Here is a 21836-nt window from a genome sequence, read left to right as displayed (position 1 = left end):
GGCTGGCTCTTTGAACTATAGAAAAGCCTTGAGCCATGTGCTTTTCTGCATCCTTGTTGGAACAATATAATGTGTCTAGCCACCTTAGGACAAAGTTTCTCCACCCCCAAATCTGTGCCTTAAAAAAACCAAAACTAAACTTGCCATCCACCTTAGCTCCAAATTCAAATAAGCAGTAAAGACAATATTTGGAGATCAAGTCAAATGTCCAATTTATTATTATTTTTTTATAACTTGAAACTGGAACAAACGTTGTTTTGAACGAGCGTACAAATGAAATGGTAGACACATGCTGAACTCAACAATGTGACAAGTGGGGTGGGATGGGGGAGAGGTCAGGAGTCTTGTACAGAGAATAAAAGGAACAATAAATATTTCACTAAGTGATATTGAAATGACCTCCTGCCATCTCAACATTTTACCCATAATAAAAAAGTGCTCCTATCTTTCTTTCTTTCTTTCCTTTTTTTTTAAAATGGAGCACAAATACCAAGCAATAATAAATAGTTCCAAACTTGTAGTAAAAGACAAAACCTCCAAGTAAACAATGAAAGCTCATACAATAAGTAATAGAAAAAGGTAATAAAAATAGTTTGCCTTGCCGATACAAATGCAAACAACTGAAATCAACGTTACTTTGCTTTGCAGTTCTAAAATACAAAGAGCACCATAAAATGAGTTTGCCTGTGAAAAACAAAAACAAAATAACCCCTTGGACTGTATTTAATCAGGACTAGGATGAAATGCTGAAGGGCACGACTCTATTTTGAACGTCCACATTCTAAAAAAAAGGAGGGCTGTTGCTCCAGAAATGCTCTTTGTGCATCGATTTTAAGCGGAGCAGGGGTGTGCTGCATGGGATAATTGTGACTTAACACTGTTAACGTTGCTGATATTAGCAGTGTAAAAAATAATCTCAACAGCAGAGATACCTGTGGCAGGTCGGCCATATTGTGCTTATGGCCTTGTGAAGCAGGGATTCTTAAAAGCAGGGAGGAGGTGGGGTCACCGTGGTTTCAGGAAACACAATGTTTGTGCTTGTATGTTGGTTTCTCATCGATTCAAGACACATAATAAGACAGCTGCTGGTGGTTTAAATCTGAGTTCATCCAGGAGGAAAAGTGTCGTGCTCACAGTTTCAAAAGGAAATCTGAATTCACTTCGCTGTGGATTTAGTTTCGGAGAAAGCAAGGCACCTATATATAAAATACCCTATGCCTGGTTTTCACCAAAAATATCTCCGAATAATACTCCAGGATGTACTCCAGAGTAGGGGAAGGGGTGTGCGTGTTGTAGGATACTATGAAATATTTCTGTAAGAAGGTTCTCTGGTGTTCATGTAGAAGGTTGCTCCACAACAAGGTCTTAGCGTAACCTTATCCCTAATTCTGAAGAGCTGGAAGGAGGAATGGCTAGGCCAGTTCTACAACCCGACGCGCCCTTGGCATTGTGATGGCTCTGTGACTTCATAATCACGTGTGTTTCCCCCTCCCCCCCCCTGCTATTTCTTCACACACTGCTAATGGCTCCTCGTATTTGCTCTCCCTTGCCTTAAAATAGTCCCTAGCACGGTGCCTTGCCCCGTTTCCCCCCCCCCCATTAATTTTTTTAAAAAACTGAAACAGCAGAAACAAAATAAAGATTAAAAAATAACGCTCAACTCATGGCATAATCCTAATTATTGGGACTTAACAAAGCAATCCTAGGGAGGAGTGTTTGTCAACCTAAAGGCACAGAATTTCATCCCAGTCCTTCAGATATTTAAGAAATTTATGGAATGTACAATTAGGAGTCAACAGCAACGAAAGCAGACAAAAGAGCAGACTGGCAAAACCTGTACATGGTCCTGTTCCGACAGGGATTGGGGCATGGAAAGGGAAGGTGGGGTAGAAGTGGGACGTGCCCAGGCCAAATTTTTCACTCCGACCCAATTCACAGTTGCACCAACAGAGTGTTTGGTCTCCCTTCCTTCCCCCTACCTCTTTTCAAACCGTTTCAGATGAAGGCTATGAAGAGGTGGTAATGGATGGGTGCCCTGGGATCAGGCCCCACACCCTTGCAGGATCAATTGGGCGAAGGTCCAGATGCACATTGCCCTGGCAGATAGTTGGTGCAGTGAGGATTAACAGTGCCTATCCAGTGATGGTGAGTACCCTGACTGCAAACATGCCCCTTCATCCCATGGCAGGTGCCAGTGATGTCAAAACCAGTAGTGCTGGGTACCTTAAGCACACACACCGTGCAGTTTTATGGACTGGGGCCGGAAAGTCTACGTGTGCCAGGCAAAAGCCGCTTCCCCGACTCTAAAAAAAAAGCGGGGGGCATCTGTGGAATGTTACGTCAAACATCTTCACAAAAACTGAGTTTCATTTAACAATAACAGGCAACAGCCAGCCATCCTAGTTCAACTCTACCTGGAAAGGCCTTGATACAAGGGGTCCAGGCAGTTTCAAAGTCATTACTGCCCTGTATGAACAGTGCTTCTTCCTTTCTTTTCTTTTCTTTTCTTTTTTTTTTTGTAGGCCATTTCTGACAGAAAAAAAATTACATATACATACACACAACTAAAATTGCGAACAGAACAACTTATAAACAAAACAAAACCTGACACCCCGCCCCTTCCGAAGAGAAAAAAAGGAACCCCAGAAACCACATAATTAAAAATAATAATTGTTTTGTTTCTTTTACTCAACAGGTCGTTAAACAACCCTTTTATTTTTATTTTTTTTCCTTCTTCTGTACAATAAGGTCTTGACATACAATTATTATTTATTTTTTTGCACTATTTTATCCTGCCAAATTAAAAAAATATATTATGGCAGCCTGTTTGTTTGTTTTTATTTTTATTTCCAAATTCACTAACAAAAAAGTACATTAAATCCCTTTAAAAGGACAAGCGTACAGTTAAAAAATTACAAGTTCCAGTAAAAATACAGCAAGTGCCTACATTATATGAATTAACCAATATCAATATCCATTCCAGAAGAGGGGGGTATAGGGGCAGGGGAGGGGGGGGAGAGAGAGATAAAAATAGGTACAGGTCAGAAATGTGATTTTTTTTTTTTAATCTGCAAAGCAATAACAATATTAAGCACTTTTTTCCTACATACTTTTTCTACATGGTGTAGCAGTCACCTTTTAATCCCCAAATACAAGTTTCTATACATTTTTTCTTGAAATAAAAATTCAACACCCAAGGCAGAAAAAAAAAATTACTAAAACTCAGACTTTACAGTTACAGTGACAAGAACAAATTTATAGACCCACCATTTAAATTTTACTGCAACATTTTCAAGGAAAAAAGAGAAAAGTTTTTTTTTTCTTTCTGGTTTTGTAAAATGCCCAGGCATTCTCCATTATTACAAATACTGGTCCACTTTTACAGTAATCAAGAAATTTTAATATATATAATATATACTAAAACCCCGTCACCAAAAGAAAACAATATACACATGGCCATTATGGCATTTTTAATAACCTATTAAGCAAACTTTGAAAAAAAGAAGAAGAGAGATTGCTCAAACACACATACACACAATTTTTTTTTACCCTTGTATGTATTCAATACTGTAAACGTATTTTAAGACAGAGTGCACTAAATTTAACTTTTAAAAAAATTAGCCGTTGTTCCTGAATTTTTTTTCATTCAATGATAACAACTTGCAATTTGTGTCATTTGAGTTTTAATTCAGCAGTAAATCATTTCCATTCCATTTCCTAAGCAGCGTTGTCCTGAAAAAAAAGAGAGAGGCTGAGAACAATTCAGCAAATTGATGTCCGAAGTTGTGCTGGATATACATCTTCATTTGATTGGGTCTTATGGCATTTTCATGTCCACTATCTTCAACCAGGATTTTTTTTTTTTAAAGTAAATGTGGCTCTTTTGTTTTGTTTTGTTTTAACCCTAAAAGAACGTACTTTTCTTGTTCTACCGTTTTTTTTAAAAGTCTTTTCATTTCACAAAAATGTTTGCATTTGTCTCAAGAGACTCAAATAGGAAGATCAGTTTTCAAGGCACTCACATCAAATTGAATGGCAGTAGAAAAACTGTCCAATAAGTTATTATTATTATTTTCTTTATAGTGCCAGTATTGTGAATGCCACGCTTAGCAACACTGACACTTAATCTCAGATGTCCCCCTTAATAGTTTCACCCACCTCTGGGCCAAGCAAAGACAAAGCTGTTGTAATTTCTTGTTCAGAAGCCGCTGGTTTTGAACGCGAACAAAAAGCTTTAAAGTGCGGGTCAACAGAATCAAAATGCGTAACTTTTACATTGTCCACTGTCTTGACAGACTAAATCAGGGGAATCCAAATTATACCCTAGAAAACCTCCCTAGGTCAAGTAGGATGGGGAGATATATATATGGGTCTACCCAATGCACAAAAGAAAGATGGGCAATTTGGATGAGGGCACGTATTCTGATCTGGGATATTAAAAGAAAAAGGAAGTTTATGAGGCATATGGACACACGTGGTGGAATGCTCACATGAGAGAGATGCATACGGAAGCCAAAAGCCCACAAAGTGTCCCATTATTCCACAGCCCTGTCAAACAACACAACACCAAGTAAAGAAAAATGCAACTTAGATTCTGCGGTCAAGGCAACATACAAAATCTGACTTGTGAGGAGGTAAAAGGCATAAAGGAGGCTGGGTCTCCTCTGGTAGCTGTCTATCTTCCCGGGATAGCCACACTTGAAAATGATTTTTTTAAAAACAGAAGAGAAGAGCAGGTTATTTAATATTTTTACCTAAATGGGTTCCTACTCTTTCAACCAAACAAATGCACCAAGCTGTAGGTCTATAGGTGCCTTCCGCCTGACCTCATTGTCCCCATCAAGGGATTAATATAATCATTTGCCTTAAGAAAGTTCAGAATGAAAAGGCTGAGCCAAGAGTGTCAAGTGAAGGTCCTTATTTTCTGTTCTATGTGAGATATGACATACTGGAATATGAGATTTAGCATAAACAAAGCACATCCAGTAACCCTAAACGAAGTACAATGTGTGACTGGAGTTTAAGAATGTGGGCAAATTGGTTTACAATTATGGATCCTTCCCCAGTGCTAAATTACCCAAAAATCTATCCAAAGAAAAATTGGACGTCACAGCTTTTAGTTTAGTTTTTATAATTCAATGAATAATGAAGTTTGGTTTTTTTTTTAAAAAAAAAACCAGAAACAAAACAAACCTGCTTTATGGAACTCAAATCGTGCACTTCCAAATATAGGGAGTTTTTAATTTACACACCTTTTTATTTCAGTACCCTTTTAAAGGTTGCAACCCTGAAAACCTTGACTATAGAGACGCCTCGTCAATACTTACACGTTACTTTAATGGCACTATTCTAAAAGGGAGCATTTGGCCTATTTACTTTACAATAACATAATTGTGCATTATACGAGACAATATTTTCATTTCCCTGGCAAAATGCCTCGCAGTCTAGGCTAGCACTCGGCTCTTGAATAACAGCTGTAACTATCACTGTTGCTTTTTGCTAGAGAGCACAGTTTATACAGAAGTCTTAGGCAAAAGCCAGGAAGGAAACCACTGTGTAAGGAAACCACTGTGAAGTAAGCAAATCGTATTTGTACAATATTGCACAAATTGGTGTCATGGGGTGCGCAAATATGCAGGAGAGTGTGTGTGTGTTTTATTCAGATCCCAGTCTTAAGTGCAGATATTCCTTAGAAGCATTTCCATAATTGTGGTGAGCAACCTTGTGTATTTGTCTCTGCGTGGTATACTGAATGTGAAACATAGTGTACAAGCGGTGATTCACCAAGCCAACTTGACCCGGGAGGTCTGGTGCACGAGAATTGCCATCTTCAGACCCAAGGCAAACACCAGTGGTGGACCACCGGAAGTAGCTGGTGGTCTGCACTGGGCTTGCCTTTAGAAACAGTACGGCAACCATGGGAGCATTATAGTATTTGAATATTGAATATTTCTTGAATATCGGATGCGTCAAAATTAGGGAACAGCTACTCTCATTTTTAAATCAGCTGCCATTTTAAAGACAAACGCATGTAAAAGATTAGCCCTATTCAGAAGTTATCATCTCCATGGCTGTGACCGTGGGGAGGGAACAGAATGGGGTCATCTCACATCCCCCATTAGGTCTCTGCCTCTCTATGTCCATCTGCTGGGGGAGGCGGGGTGGGAATCCTGCACCACATGCCGCGACTGTCCCATGTTTTAGAACTCAAGATGATCAGGTGAAACTGGGTTTGTAGAATATGCTTGCTTCTAAAGATATTTCCCCAGTTTATAGATGGCGGAGAAGGGATTCAGCCAGCAGGGGACATGATGATTGGGGCAGCAAGTTCGGCTCTCTTATTTCTATCTCCATATTACAATCATGGGGGGGGGGGTTATTGGGTTATTGTTGTTTTTATTTTGATTATGTACTTTGTGGTTTTATATTCTGATTTTATTCTGTGAACCAGCCTGAGACCTGCGGGTGTAGGGAGATATATCAATTCAATAAATAATAGAATAAAATATTAACATGGAACATGAGTAATGTAAATGCAATGTAAACCCACAAGTTGCTCAAATAAATATTGGGAGTTGGGTATCGCCATGGTGCTGGGAACTGGTTTCAGGAACATTGTAGCCCAGGGGGCTAAAATACCTGATATCTGGAATAGGGAAGGAGTTCCCATCAGGTCCCAATGACCAACAAGCCTAGGGAAGTATATAGCTTGGCTCACTTAGCTGAGTCATCTGGAGCTATCTGCTCTTCAAGAATCTCTTCCATTTACTTACTGATTAATGGGGCACTGGGGTGTGGATTTGACAGGTTGCTTGAGATGGGCTTATGTGTGGCTGGTCCCGCCTTGTGGTGGGAATTTGGACCCGACATCATTATTTTAAACTGGGTTTCTATACATCCTGTTGATGTAGAAACTTGAGTCTTGTGGCACCTTGAAGCCAAACATATATCTTACATTAGAATCTGAGTTGTTTTGCTACAACAGACAAAATATGGCCGGAACTCTCCGTAGGGGTCAGCTTGGTAAAAGTTTATTATTTTGCTCGCTAGCTAAGCAGTCGGCATCCAACAGAGGGAGACAAGGAAGGACGCAAGGATTAAGATGTTGTTACTCTTCCTTACCAAAGGCTGTTGGGAGTAAACTGGGGCTCTTTCAAGTTCACACAGCGAAAGTTCTTATGCAAGTTTATGTGCCCTGCTTAATTTGTGTCAACAAGGATTAACATCTCCCATTGTTGTATAATTGCCTAATGTGACGGGTAATTGCCTGATGGGATAGATAATACACCCTGAGAAAACTGATCATATGACAATATGTCAACCTTTAATCAATGAATTGGTTGGATTAACCCCCCCTTAAATATATGCACAGTGCAGGTCTAATTCAGAAATAAGTCACTGCCTTCAATGAGGCTTACTCCCAGGTAAGTGTTCCTACGGTTGCGACCAGGAAAAAAGCAATGGAGAGCACTTCTAAATAGAAAATGGGGGAAAGGCTGCCCATATTAGAAGATGTCGTCCCTCGAGCTCAGCATGGTCTATAATGACTGACAACAGCTCTCCAAGGCTTCAGACCAGCCCTCTCTGGAGACACCAGGGATTGAACCTGGAACCTTTTGCATGCAAAGCATACAGAGGAGGGAATGCCACTTCTAATGGGCACCTGCTGTGATGCATCTATGTACCACCAAAAATAATAATAATGGGCTTTCTTCTTCAGAGCAACTGTTTTAGCCATATGAAGAAGCATGCAGGTTTCATGTGATTCATCGGGTACTGTAATTTGATTCACCAGTCCTAATCAAAACAATTACGTTAGCCATAGCATGTGCGCGCGCACGACCCTGCGTTCACACACATGCCCACACGTGTGCACTTACTACACAAACTGAGGTTCGGTATGAAACCACGTTTGCAGTGAGTGCAGTCCTAACTGTGTCTACACAGAAGTAGGTCCTGCTGAGTTCAGTGGGACTTGCTCCCAGCTAACATGGGGTTAGGGTTGCAAACCTGGTCCCCCAAAAGGGGCACTGGTGTATTTGCTACAGAACGGTCCATTGCAGCCATTATCATGTATTCAGGTCGTCAAGTGATAACTTCAATTATTGTGTGCGTAAAGTTTAAGGCCAGAATAGCAAGTGACATGGGGCGGGGAGGGCGGGGGGACGACAAGCAAGGTTCCTTTTCTTACTCCAAGCTTTCTAAAATTTGACATGCTTCTAGCTGTCAGGGCTCTTCCATTCCCTTTATGTAATGAAGTTAAAGAAGATGGCAGAAAGGTGAAAGTAAGTCATTAGTAAACGGAACGAATTCCATACTAATAATGCACAACTCTTGCTATTGCTCTTATAAATATAGCTGCCTTTAAGGGGGCGGGAACACATTTGCCTATTTCTTTTTAGCTTTCATAACTTCTACTGTGGAAGTCTGGGATTTTATCTTTTTTACAAAAAAAATATGTAAAGGCCTCTATTTTTAGTGGCATCACCAGTGCTACATATTAGATCCAAATCCAAAAGAAAGTGCTACAATTTTTAAGATTGTTATCCGCGGTACTATTTTATATTTCCTAATTTTCAAATGATTTCCTTTTTCTTTCTTTCTCAAAGAAAAGCGGGGGGGGGGGGGCGCTAAAAAATAATAATAAGAGAGAGAAGAAAATTATTATTTAAAATGCTGGCTTCTTCACAAGAAATTACACATGCTTAGCATAAGATTCAACAAAGCAGCGGCCCTATAAAATTATAATTTAAATTGATATGTATCTTCCCCTGTAATGCAAATAATCTCAGGTTACTAGTGGGGAAAATTAGAATGGGATACTCAACAAAATTTTAAAGGAAATCTAAAACAGGAGGGGAAAGTATTAAAAAAAAATACCTGCACATGCCAAAAAAAAATTAAAAAATACAAAATAACCCAATAAATACAGAAATTATTGCACAGTTAAAAGGCTTCACAATTTTTACTGCCTTAACCAATCCTCAGGTTTAATAGAACTTTGTAGACACAGGTTATATTTAAGTGCCAAATTCTGGCACCTGCCATAGTTATGCTAAATTATGTATATGGAGGCAAGTTAGGTCAGCTTTTCTCAGTTGGCAATAGTTAAAACTGTACAATTTAAATGTTACCTAGACCCCTGATTTTTATTTTTTTTTAAACCCAGCGGGGGCCTTAGCTTCTTTCTGCCTGCTCAATTTTGACATCATTTGTCAGCAAGTGTTCGCCATGCCACTTTTTCATGTGTTTCTCCAGGGTGCTGTAAACACTGAAGGGCATCTGACAAATGTCGCAGCGGTAGACCTCCTTCCCTATCTGGCCATGTGTTTTCATATGACGCGTCAGCTTACTGCTCTGGGCGCATGCATAGTTGCAGAGCTCACATTTGTAAGGCCGCTCTCCCGTGTGGCTCCGCCGATGCACCGTTAAGTTACTGCAGTTCTTAAAGACCTTGCCACAGTACTCGCACGTGTCGCTCCGCCGTCCTTCCTTGGAACTGGGTCGGCCGGGGCCAGGTCCGCTGATGTGGGGCGTGCTGCCTCCGCTCGCCGTCCCGCTGCGCCCTGAGAGACCGCCGTCCAGCATATCCCCTGGAGGGGTGGAGAAACGCAGGCTTCCGTTCTCAGAGGAATGCTCAGAAGAGGTGGCGAAGGGGGATTGTCGGGAGTCTGTGAACCCAAGAAATGGATCTTTCATGAAGTGCCTTGACGCTGCGTAGCCCACCAGCCACTGCGAGTAAACATTTTCAGAAGGTATTATTGTTGCTGGTGGCAAGTCCAAATCTTTCTCTATCTTTATCCTTTTCGAGGAGTTGTTTAAACTGGGGCTTGTGATGGGGGTGGGCTTGCGAGGGAACAGGCCGGGGAAAGGCTCTCCAGGACCAAAGTTCCTCCCGTTGACTGTCCCCTCCTCAGTACGGTCAAGTTCTCCAGCTACCGAGTCTTCGTCGCCGGTGTCTCTCTGGCAAAGGTCTCGGGGGCAGAGGTCTCGCTGGTCAGAGGACCTCTTCATGAAGCCGCTCCTTTTCTGCTTCTCAGCCAACATGTCGCTGTATTGCTGGATGGTACCAAGGCTAACATTCTCTATCACTTTCCCTAGGACGAGGGATTTTTCATCTGGCAGCGATTTGGAACCGTTCTCTCGGTTACGGCTCAGCTCCGAGTCCATGCTGAAGCTGGACTCGGGCCTACTTTCGTTTTCCAGCTCTTCCTCCTCCTCCTCCTCCTCTTCCTCTTCTTCATTGTCGTGGCCTAGAGAAGGATCGCTCTCGTTCCTGAAGTCTGCCTCACTAGACTTTAGTCCCTCCCCAGTGAGCTCACTTGTGCCGGGCTCAGGGGAGCTTGTGGCAGACAATCCGTCATCCGACCTCCCTGTCATGGACCCAGCTTTGTGCATATGCGTTTTCATATGGCGTTTTAGCTTGCTAGCTTGAGAACAGGCATGGTCGCAGAGCTGGCATTTGTAGGGCTTCTCTCCTGTGTGGCTGCGCCGGTGGACGATGAGATTGCTCTGGAACTTGAACGTTTTCCCGCAAAATTCACAGGACTTGCTCTTAGCCTGAGGCTGGGGAGGCGTAGTGCTGCTCGGGGGCATCGGCGGCAATGGCGGGGTGCTCAAAAAAGGAGATTTAGGGCTTGGCTGGAAAGGATTCAACAAGCGATGCATAGGGTTGTTGCGGTTGGGAGAAACTGGCGGAGGGGTGGAGTTGTTCCCTGCCAGTTCTCGAAGCCTTCTGGAGAAATCCATCGCTGGCGACTCAATTGCCATGGGGTTTAAACGCATGACTCTGTCAAAGGCACTGGGATGCTGGGCAACTAACCCCATTTCTTCGGCACTAAGGCGATGCGGATCCAGGTGATGGCGAGGCGGCGGGCTGAAGAGGGGAGGCGTGTTGGGGAGCCGGCCTTCGCCAAAGCCAGGGTGATCGCGCAGGATGGGACCTGTCATTCGCAAGAGACTAAAAGGGTTGTTGTCACCAAGGAAATTCATCAGCGGGGACTGTGCAACAGTCTCGGGTCCCAGAGGAGGAGGGATGGTGATGCGTGGAGTAAGGGAGCTGTTTGAAGGGCTTGTTTCCAGGTAGATGCGGAATCCATGTGTGTTCTGGGCATGCTGAAGCAAGAACCAAGCGCTGTTAAAAGGGTGCTTGCATGTTGTGCAAATATAGCTTGAAGGCTCATCTTTACCTATAGAAGGGAAAGAAAGAGACAGAGAGACAGAGAGACAGAGAGACAGAGAGACAGAGAGAGAGAGAGAGATCAGTATTATAACACAGACAACTTCTAAGCAAAAAATATTTCCAGTTATAATGTGTCATTTCTATTTTCTAATACAAAAAGGGAAATGCATGTTTGCGTCGTACCCATAATCTGTTTACAGTATAGCAAAAAAAAAAGTTATGGCTTGCTGCTGGGGTAAGACATGTCTGTTCCACTTGCAGGAGAAGAGTCCCTACTTCGCTCAAAAATTATTCGTTCAGATCTCTGCTCAACCGTGAAGCGGACTGGGTGACTTTGGGCATAACCTACCTCACAGGTTTGTTGGGAGGATTAAAGGGTGGGAGGAAAATCACAAATCCTACAGCTCCTTAGAGGAGAGGTGAAATTTCAGGGGGGGGGGGGATGCAAAAATTAAGTGGAGGTGCCTTTTGTGATATTGAAGAATGAGGAACAATTAACAGCTTAGTAAATGGAAGCTACCGATTCCTAGTTAGACGTGTTAGCATTTTCTATTTCATTCCCTGTTAGCGCACCAGAACCAAAATAGCCTCAAAACAATCAAGTTTACCCTCGAACATAAGCTCATCGGTTGAATATGTGTGCCCTTCTGTTTAATCGAATATGCTTCTTCAGTGCTATTTTTCTAGAAAATGTTCTGCATGTCCAAAGCCCCTAAATTCAATCTTTGGCATCTCCAGATAGTTGGGGGCTCCTGCTAAAACATTGGTGAACCACTGCCAATTGATTTAGTGACCTAGGTGGGGCTAATGAGCCAAGTTGATATAAGGCAGTTCTTTATGTGTCTAGGATTTTACCAGGAACACCCCTAAATAGGTTTCAAATGCCAATCTCCCATATTCTAATCCAGCCTTATTTTCACCGACAACAGTGGTGTTAGAATCCCATCTAAGCTTTTTTTAAAAAATGCACCCTGCGAAGAAACCATCCTGCTTCTGTGTTTATTGAAAGCCCTGAACACGTCAGAAGATAAATAATTGTCTAATTATGAAAACCCATAATAACAGTTGGATGTAGTTGTTAACAGACACCGGAGCCATATTTGAACTGGGTTATATACAGAAGTACTCAAACCGTGTCATTTAATACCAAAAAAAGTTTGAACTTTTGACTCTCTTGTTTGTCTTCCTAATCTACTGTTGCTTTGTCTTCTCAGCTAGTGAATGAACGTTTAAAAACACATTCCTTCTTCAGAATTGTAAAAAAAAAAAAAAAGGAAAAAAAGAGAGGCAGGTGTGGGCAAGTTAGAGCTCAGCACTCAATTATTTCGCTATCAAAAAATAAATAAAAAATCCATCCCTGGATACACAAAGCAAAACGTTTTATCATCACCTTAAATAGGAACACTTCCATAAAACCTGGCAAATTCCTAGATATAGATACATTCCAGATTTTTTAAAATGTCACATTCAGCTTTTTCACAGGAGCTATCTGTTTTACACAGGAAAACTATGGCAGCTGATTTCTGGGTGCTCTGCCGGAAAATGAATATATTCTCACAGCAAGGATATTGACAAAATTGTTATTTAAAAAAACCAAAAGTCTGACCCTTATTACAATTAACTCTACTGCTTTCAGATTGTCTGGACTGGCTCAGTGAGAAACAGGAAAAGGATTCTGCAAAACACATGCCTCTAAATATGGTACCATTCTCTAGGAATTGCCCAATATGGAGAGTGGGGTGGGGATGTCCTGTCCAAATTTCCTTTATTTTGAAACTACCACTGTTCTCTTATCGCAAGTCAAGGTTCCTGCTACCATGCTCTGTTGGTTGCTAGCAGCATGGAAACAAAAAGGAGCAGAAGACTTTGTGCAGGACATTTCAAAGGCACCACAAGGGCTTGTTACCTGTCACCTGCCACTCCTATTTCTGGCTCTTTTTCAACCGTGCTTATGACTTGCAGCCCACTTTTTGCACTGGCACTTGCAGAAGCAATCCACTATAGCAATCTCCACCACCCTGTATCCATTCCTTCCTGTTTGGCCTTGGCAATAGCAGAAGCAGAAGAAGAAGAAGAAGAAGAAGAAGCCGCCATGATGGGGCAAGAGAATCTTCTCCCTGTTAGAGCAGCGGCTCCCTGATCTGTTAGAGCAGCGGCTCTCAACCTGTGGGTCCCCAGATGTTGTTGGACTACAACTCCCATCATCCCTGAGCTCTGGCCTTGCTAGCTAGGGATGATGGGAGTTGTAGTCCAATAACATCTGGGGACCTACAGGTTGAGAACCGCTGTGTTAGAGCATGCGCAAAAAACCCCCCACAGATGTGCCCCAATGGACACTGGGCAGATGCTTGCCCTAGGTATGATAAGAGAGCATGGATGAATGGGAATGAGGGCATTTGCATCCCTGAATCAACATCTCATGCCGTTTAAGGGAGAAAATGCCCTACAGACATGCCCCAAGCTAACACAGAGATCACAAATCTGGATTCCTACTCCCTAATTATAGTAGTTCCGATTGGCAGAGACAGGGCTCTTAGAGCTGTTTGAATGCCTTGCGTATTCTCTGCAAAGAACTGGAAGGCAAGAAGTATTATGTAGATATCGACACGTGGGGACGATTTCCCCGAGTCCCATTGAAACCAACATTAATGGTATCTGCACATTGTACATAAACAATTAGTTGGGACAAAGCCTAAGTACAGTATTGGGAAAGAGGGAGAGAGACATTCATCAGTCAATCAACAGAGAAGCTAGGCAAACCCCATAGGATGCACAGATCTTGGGGCACACTAGTCCCTAAGAGTAGATAAAGTAAGTTATAAGCTGGAGCAATATAGACTTTAGAGCAAGTCCAGTGTCAATGAGCCATTAGTCACACTTTAGGAAAAACTTGCTTCCCTGCTCTAAGTGATGGGATTTAAGATTCATGGGGAAAATATGACATTCTCACCCAACCCTAACCCAAAATCTTGCTGTAGGGCAATTTGCTGTATGGCTTTGGTTGCTGCTGCTTCCAAACACTAAATGTTGCTCCATAAGAAAAAGACATACAACCAGAAGCATTCTAGCAGAAATCCCTAACAATTTTATAGACCATGATCCTACAGAGAAATGTCCTTTACTATCAACTTAGCAACTGAGGCATTTGGCAGGCAGAAGAAGTTGTTTTATGTCAGCTCTGAAGATTATTCAACAGTCAGTGCTCCCATTAGTACTTCCAATAGTTAATTTTTTTTTCTTTCTTTCTCAAGAATGAATGTGACAAAAAGAAGTCTAGACCTTTAATGTTTCTTAAACAACACTATACGTAGTATAGAATGTGACAGAAATCACTGAGGCAGGCTAAAATATATAGCATATTCTGTCAAAAGCTTTTTTTTAACAATATGTTTTACCTCAACTCACCCTTGAATGGACTTTAATAAAACCCTTTAAAAAATAATAATAAAAAGTGTGATCTAATAGCAACCAAAGAGCAGAATCTTACAAGGTCATATAGCTTCACATTAAAGACTGTTTGGCACCCTTTACCTCCATTTTATAAACACTAATTAATTGACTGATTTCCCACAGCTGACTGGGTCTTCCTTCTTTAAAGTCGCAGAGTGAATTCTCTATTTATCTGTTTTCTCTCCGTGTTCCCAGAAACTGGTTTGCCTAATAACAGAGTTCCCCCTTCCTCGCACACTCCTTCTGTATTTGCCAGGAAAGAGGTTTACTCAGGAAAGAGATTTACCTCAGGAAAAGCAGATAGATAAAACAGTATGTTGTGGGCTGAGCTGAAGACCAAGGTCAGTCTAATGGATGGTTTAAAAATAAAATTAAAAACATAGCCTTAAAATGGCAGCTGGCTAGCCACTGGCATTTGTTTCATACAGCTGAGAAGCTTTGGTTTTTTGTGGTGGTGGTGTTTTTTTAAAATAGTAGTAATAATAATAATACTAATAATTTGCATTTTTTTAAAAAATCACCTCTGTGAAATGCAAGTGAAAGAATGAATCCATTTTACTTCTGCTTTCTTATTCCCGTTCAAAACCAGCTTATTAGTGTGTATTACTGGCATAAGATACTGATATGACAAGTTATCGGTCATAACAGCAGCAGCTCTTCCCTTTGTTTTTCTTTCATTTCTCTTTCATGCCCCTAAACTCTTCTGTTCGGCAGCCCCCTGTTCACAATGGCAAAATTGACTGCAGGCTACTCAGCTCTGACAGATTCACTTATTTTTTTTTCTCCTTCTTCCTCCCCTGCTTCAGTTTCACAGCCCTCAAAGGCTCTCCCTAGACTCTCCTTTATTATTTTTTTTCATACTTACAGAAAATAAAAAAATAAAATGTTCATTTCCATATTATCACTTCATGGTTATCTTGCCTCGAAGTTGCCCTGAGCAGTGTGGATGCTCACTTTTAAGAACAGAACAATGTCAAAAAGTCTTTGAAGATCCACTCCGAACATTTTTATATGCTAAAACTTGCTAAGTATTTTAAAAATGCCCAGGAACGGTCAAATAGTGCTATAAAGTGATCCTTATAGTTAATAAAGCAGAGTGCCTATTCTTGGCGGGGGGACGGACCCTACTTTGGTGTGAGTGTCCTCAATGTGGCTTTGCACATTACACATTACTGGGGGGAAAGATAAAGTCCTCACTGGGCAGTCGGGGGTTTCTCTTCCACATCCCTCTCAGCATTTTTTCCTCCCTAGGGATGTTTTTCATAATTTTGCAAATCTTGGGGTCCCCCGAATCCTGTTCATACCTCCGTCTTATGTGTGGAAGGTGCCATTTTGGTTATATAAGGATCCACACTTAGAGAATTTCTTTAGTACACGGAACTAAATGTACTTCTAATACAGAAGTTCTAATACAGAATGAGCTTTTAATACATGGGGTGGTCCCTGTGTTAGTCTGAAGTGGAAGGTTGAGCTCCTGACGGAACAGCCAACTTCAAGCATTATCACCATGGGAGAGATGGGAGAGTTTTCCTTTTAACTTGCTACAGTACAAAGATGTGAAAGTGGGACTCTTGAGTCACGCTGGCTTCCTCCCCTTGCCCTCTTTGCTTTGCATTACGTCCAATGCTCTCAGTCCTTCTGGGGTGGTGGTGCCTGACTAAATTACATCTACAGAATACTGAACTACAGTTGCACTGCTATGCAGCCTTATCTTTTTACAGCATTTTTTTTTTTTTTTGCAGTTATACAATAAACTTGTGTCATTATCCTTGACTGACTATTCTTGAATGGCTCTTCTCTACCCCCTTCCTCATCCACAGAACTCTATTACCTGAAGGAGCATCTCCACCCCCATCGTTCTGCCCGGACACTGAGGTCCAGCTCCGAGGGCCTTCTGGCGGTTCCCTCGCTGCGAGAAGCCAAGTTACAGGGAACCAGGCAGAGGGCCTTCTCGGTAGTGGCACCCACCCTGTGGAACGCCCTCCCATCAGATGTCAAAGAGATAAACAACTACCTGACATTCAGAAGACACCTTTTCAGGGAAGTTTTTAATGTGTGACATTTTGATGTATTTTTAATCTTTGTTAGAAGCCGCCCAGAGTGGACGGGGTACAAATAATAAATTATTGTTATTACACACTGTGTCTGAAACAGTGATTAATTTAAATGGACTAAAGTGAAGAAAGTATGATTGTTGTTAAAGTATATGTTATTTTGTTTGTTTTTTCTTTATTGTATTAAGAAAATCTTGAATAAATATTTATAAAAAAATAAATAAATAATGCACGAGTTGTGATGTAAGGTTCACCGAGGACTCTACAGTGGTTACTTCTCTCGAGATCCTGAATTCACAAGGCCTCTAGATGTCATAGTGGGTGGAGAATGTGCCTGGAGAACCGAGTTTGTCTCCAAGAAGGGGCAGCATGGGGGTAGATTAGCTAACAGATTCTAATTCCTAATCAGCCACTTGTAGACGCACTTAAGAGCCATATGCAAAGCCCTCTTGGATGAGACTATCTGTTTCCTAGAGTGGCCAAGCAGGTGCTTATTAAGCAGAACATGAGCAGACCCTTCTCCCAACCACCTTTGAGCAGGAACCAGAGCCCTGCTACCATTCCCCCAAGTGGCTGGCTGGGAAGCTGCATATATACGATACGATAATCTTTATTGTCATTGTCCCATACAGAACAATGAAATCGGGGGAAAATATCTACATAAGACATTCAAAACCAACAAGCCTGCTATCCCAGCCTGGTTAGCCCCCTAAAAACTCTGATACCCCCTTTTAAAAATACAATACAGTCCCATAGAGACTCCTTACACTGCGTTTAAAACCAAAATCGAATTTGGATAGAAACTGTTTCTCAGGCGGTTAGTCCTAGTCTTTATAACCCTGTACCTTCTTCCAGAAGGCAGAAGCTGAAAGAGATCATTTCCGGGGTGCGCAGCCATCAACCACACCATACACCCCTCTTGCCTCTGGGTTCCCAAGTGGGGTGAATCCCCTCAGGGACCACCAATTCCCCCACCTTTAGGTCTACCAGTAGACCACGCCACCCCTGTGGCTCCTTTGCCACTCAGTTCTATTTTGGCGCATAACAAGCATCTAGCAAATGACTTCTAACAAACGAATCCAATTAAATAACGAGAGCCTTTCTTTGAGTATCCCTTAGCTTAAACCTATGTGAGTAATTATAGACTGTGCATTTGCTGAACCCACCTGCCTATTCTGAGGGTAGACTTATTCTGAAAACAAATAATCGTTCTTTCCCTTGCTCTGTGATGGGTGACATTATGTTCAAAACGTGAATGCGCTCTAAAAAAAAAGAAAGGGACACAAAGCAAAGCAAAAGCGCAGCTGAAGTTAGTACTCCCACACAAGGCATGGTTTCTCACTGTGGCATTGTCCATGTTTGAAGCAGTTTTTGCACTGGGCACTCACCAGAGTAGCTAGGACAAATTCCATCCTCCAGAGTTTCTGCTGAGTCTTTTTTCTTTCTTTCACTGAGCAGTTACTGCTGGGTTTACTCTGACCTAGGTTTACCAGCTCCCTTACCTCCTCCGCTGCAAGGAGGCACATAGACATACTTAACCTCTCCCCGGTCAAGTCCCTTTTTTATATAGTCAGTAGTTAATGTTGATAGTTTATATTGCTTTTGATTCAAAGGACTTTAAGGAAGAAGAGTGGCTCCCCATTTGTGGAATGCTCTCCCTAGGGAGATTCGCCCGACACCTTCATTATACACCTTTAGGTGCCAGGAGAAAATGTTCCTCTTCAACCAGGCCTTTGGCTGATTGACATCCGATGCCCTTTTAAATGTGGGGGTTGGGTTGGGGGGAATTATTGGTTTGCTGTTGTTCTTATTTTTTACTATGTATTTTTGTGGTTTTTATATTGTAAATTTAGGTTGTGCACTGCCCTGAGATCTGCGAATGATGTGTGGTATACAAATTTAATAAATAAATTAAAATAAAATAAAAAAAAACATTACTCCTAGAGGGAGGGATTAGGGCAGGGGTCAGCAAACTTTTTCAGCAGTGGGCCAGTCCACTGCCCCTCAGACCTTGTGGGGAACCGGACTATATTTTGAAATAAAAATAAACGAATTCCTATGCCCCACAAATAACCCAGAGATGCATTTTAAATAATAGCACATATTCTACTCATGTAAAAACACTAGGCAGGCCCCACAAATAACCCAGAGATGCATTTTAAATAAAAGGGCACATTCTACTCATGTAAAAACATGCTGATTCCCGGCCTGTCTGAAGGCCAGATTTAGAAGGCGATTGGGCTGGATCCGGCCCCCGGGCCTTAGTTTGCCTACCCATGGATTAAGACGGGGATATCCTTCCAATGGGCATACTCACTGCCTGTCTGCAGGTAGCAGAGGATTGACCTTGCACTAACATGGGGGAGCAAGACACACTCACAAAGAAATGATGTCAGTATGGGATTGTTTTGTGCTTAAACTTCCTGTTGTCATGCTTAGAGAAATCGGCACTTGAAAGCTAATCAGGGATTCACTAAAAGTTGCACTTCTCTGTAAATTATAGTGCATAGTGAGAAAGATGTTTCTTGGGAGCAGGGTGAGACGTATTATACCCGGATGAAGCAAAATAATCCAGAAATCATGCTTTAAGGGAGATTTGCTTTTGCTTTTATGTTGCAATAAGGAGCTATCTATCTATCTATCTATCATCTATCTATGTATCATCTATCTATCTACCTATCTATCATCTATCTATCTATCTATCTATCATCTATCTATCATCTATCTATCTATCTTCTTCTTTGGCGATCACTCGTAGCCGAGTAAGATTGTCTTCCATAAACACAGTTTTAACAATGAGTCCGTAAGTATACACCTACTAAACTGAATGGCGCTAACTTACTCATGAGCAAAACCATGCATAGGCTTGCACCTGCAAAGCCAGTTGCTTAATAACATAATGTTTGCCTTTCATTGGAGGCCAAAGGTTGAATTAACACCCAAAGTATTTTATATATCACTAGCTTTAACTCTTGTGTTTTAATTATGGGCCGCGGTGCATTTTGCTTTTCTTGTATATTTGTTCAGTCCCCCCCCCCCTTTTATTTTATTTAACGTTTTACTTACTTATTGCAAGCCATCTTGTAACTTTATGTTACAGGGCAGCACACAAATGGCTCTAATAAAGAATGAACTACATTCTTGTACTTTACCTAAACCATTTTCATCTGTTACAATACTGTACAGGGGGAAATAATAGAACAAAGGAGTTAGTAGGTTTCACTGTCCTTAAGAGTTTTATTTTTATTTTTTTTAAAAAAACCCCTCCAATTACCGCATGCACAATTAATTCTAATTTATGTAAATTAGTAATATGAAGAATCTAATGGCAGCTAGTAACAGGCATAGTTCCATTAGGGAGTGTACCATCCTGTTTCTGTCCATTTTCTCCCTGGGCCACCCTTACAGGGAGCATTCCCCCCCCCAAAAAAAAACTTCCTTTAGCTCTCCTTCACAAAGCACTGCATGCTCACTTTAAAAAGCTGCAACAGAGGCAATAAAAACATAAGGTATGTTTAATGGTGCTTCAGTGCAGCTTTAGAAATTCATGAAAATAGCAACTTGCAAGATTTAAAAGAGAGGGCATGTTTAGTATTAACACTCAGGAGCAGACATGTATCTGCCTCCTCTATAGCTACCTCTACTGCTTTTTCTCCACATAACGAGCATTTAAATAATTGCTCCCACTTACGTTTTTGTATTCTAATACCACCAATAATAGCAGTGTGGATGCTCAATAAAACACACACACCTTTAATTGAATTATTATTGAATTAAAATGCTTTAATTGAAAGCACTGGTTTTAACAAGCCTTTTCATAAGACCAGTTGATGGTATTAAAAAGAAAAAGGAATTGAAGCCATGGGGAAAAAAAGATTTCATGTTTCTCAAAGAACAAAAACTAGCGGGGAACTCGACATTTGACTGGCAATCTAGTTTAAGGGTATATCCCCAGAAGGGATATGGAAACTGAACCTCTGGTGTGCCAAAAACACTCCTGTGCTATACCAAATAGCAAAATGAATGAACCATTTCCTCTTTTTCAAGTGCCAGAAATTTCAGAAGCAGAAAGTGCGAGCCACAAACCAGGTAAGAACACACACACACACAATTTTTTGGATGATATGTTAAATGACTCACTGGTTAGCTACCATTAAGATTACAAGGTTGCAGCCCATTGTTTTTCTCTCTTCCTTGAAATCTAACATGGAATTTACCTCGTGGTTTCAAATGTGGTCACGTTACAGCAGCTTCAGAGAAACAGCTCACTTAATCATAAGTAAGGCCTGCTCTCTCCTTAGGAAGCACTACTGTGGCATTCTATACCGAACAATTAAAATAAGGCAGGGAATTAACATAATTCATTAATCGCCTGATTTTGTGGCAGAAGAAAGATCTTTCTCTCAGTTTACTTGCTTGAGTCATCTAGAGCTATCTGCACTGCAAGCAATTTTTTTGTGCGGCACAACTTATCTCCTCTTGATCACGGTTTGCGGTCCAGTGAGAGTTTGGGAAGAGGGCCAATATGTACAGAACTGTCCTTGCAACAGGTTAGGCCAAATAAAAGCAGTAGTAAATAAAAGGAAGCAAAGACGAACTATCAGTCATAAGTTCCAAGAGTAAAGATGCAGTTGCAGCTGTTTTCCCCCAATGGTATTGCCGGGTCAGAGGAGCCCTTGAGAGAGACACCCAACTTCAAGCGAGGCAAAAAAACAGACTGCCTCCTACAGGAAGGGGAGGAGCCCACATCTGGGGGTGGGGGTGGGTGGGAATGATGTTTTGTTCCTCTTCGTACAAGTGGCGCTAGACAACACCCATCTGGTGGTGCTCTGGTGCCCACTCAAAACATTACAAGCCAACAATGTCACCAAGAGGAAGTCAACGAAACATGGTGTTACATTAGCACTGACAAAAGAACTTCAGAACCAATAAATGAAGCATTATTTGACTGACGCAAGGTGAGATGGAAAGGACAAGGGTGCTAGTGCATTTTGGAATAGGCCTGCCTGTGACCTGCCAAGCCAAATGCACCCTATTCCACCCCCCACGGCCTAGCACTGCAAAAACAGTTGTCAACCACCTGGCAGATGATTGGTGGACTACATTAAGGTTGGGTGGCTCACAAGTTGCACAAACTTGCTCTGGAAATG

General features: G+C 41.6%; 1 protein-coding gene across 11 annotated transcripts in view; it reads right to left on the bottom strand.

Moving 5' to 3' along the window:
* Positions 1 to 187: 187 nt before the first annotated feature.
* The window catches only part of BCL11B (BCL11 transcription factor B), a 163994-nt gene continuing 142345 nt past the window's right edge, over positions 188 to 21836 (bottom strand). For 10 of the 11 annotated variants that reach the window (XM_081910152.1, XM_081910151.1, XM_081910148.1 and 7 more), the window contains one exon: positions 188 to 11189. In XM_081910152.1, coding sequence (XP_081766278.1) covers positions 9178 to 11189 — 2012 coding nt within the window. In that variant the 3' untranslated portion in view covers positions 188 to 9177. The remainder of the gene's footprint in view (positions 11190 to 21836) is intronic. The other variant, XM_081910156.1, reaches the window with a different exon arrangement.

This window comes from Podarcis melisellensis, assembly GCF_964234715.1.
Source record: "Podarcis melisellensis genome assembly, chromosome: 1".
Classification (NCBI taxonomy): Eukaryota; Metazoa; Chordata; class Lepidosauria; order Squamata; family Lacertidae; genus Podarcis; species Podarcis melisellensis.
This window is presented reverse-complemented; position numbering and strand designations above follow the sequence as displayed.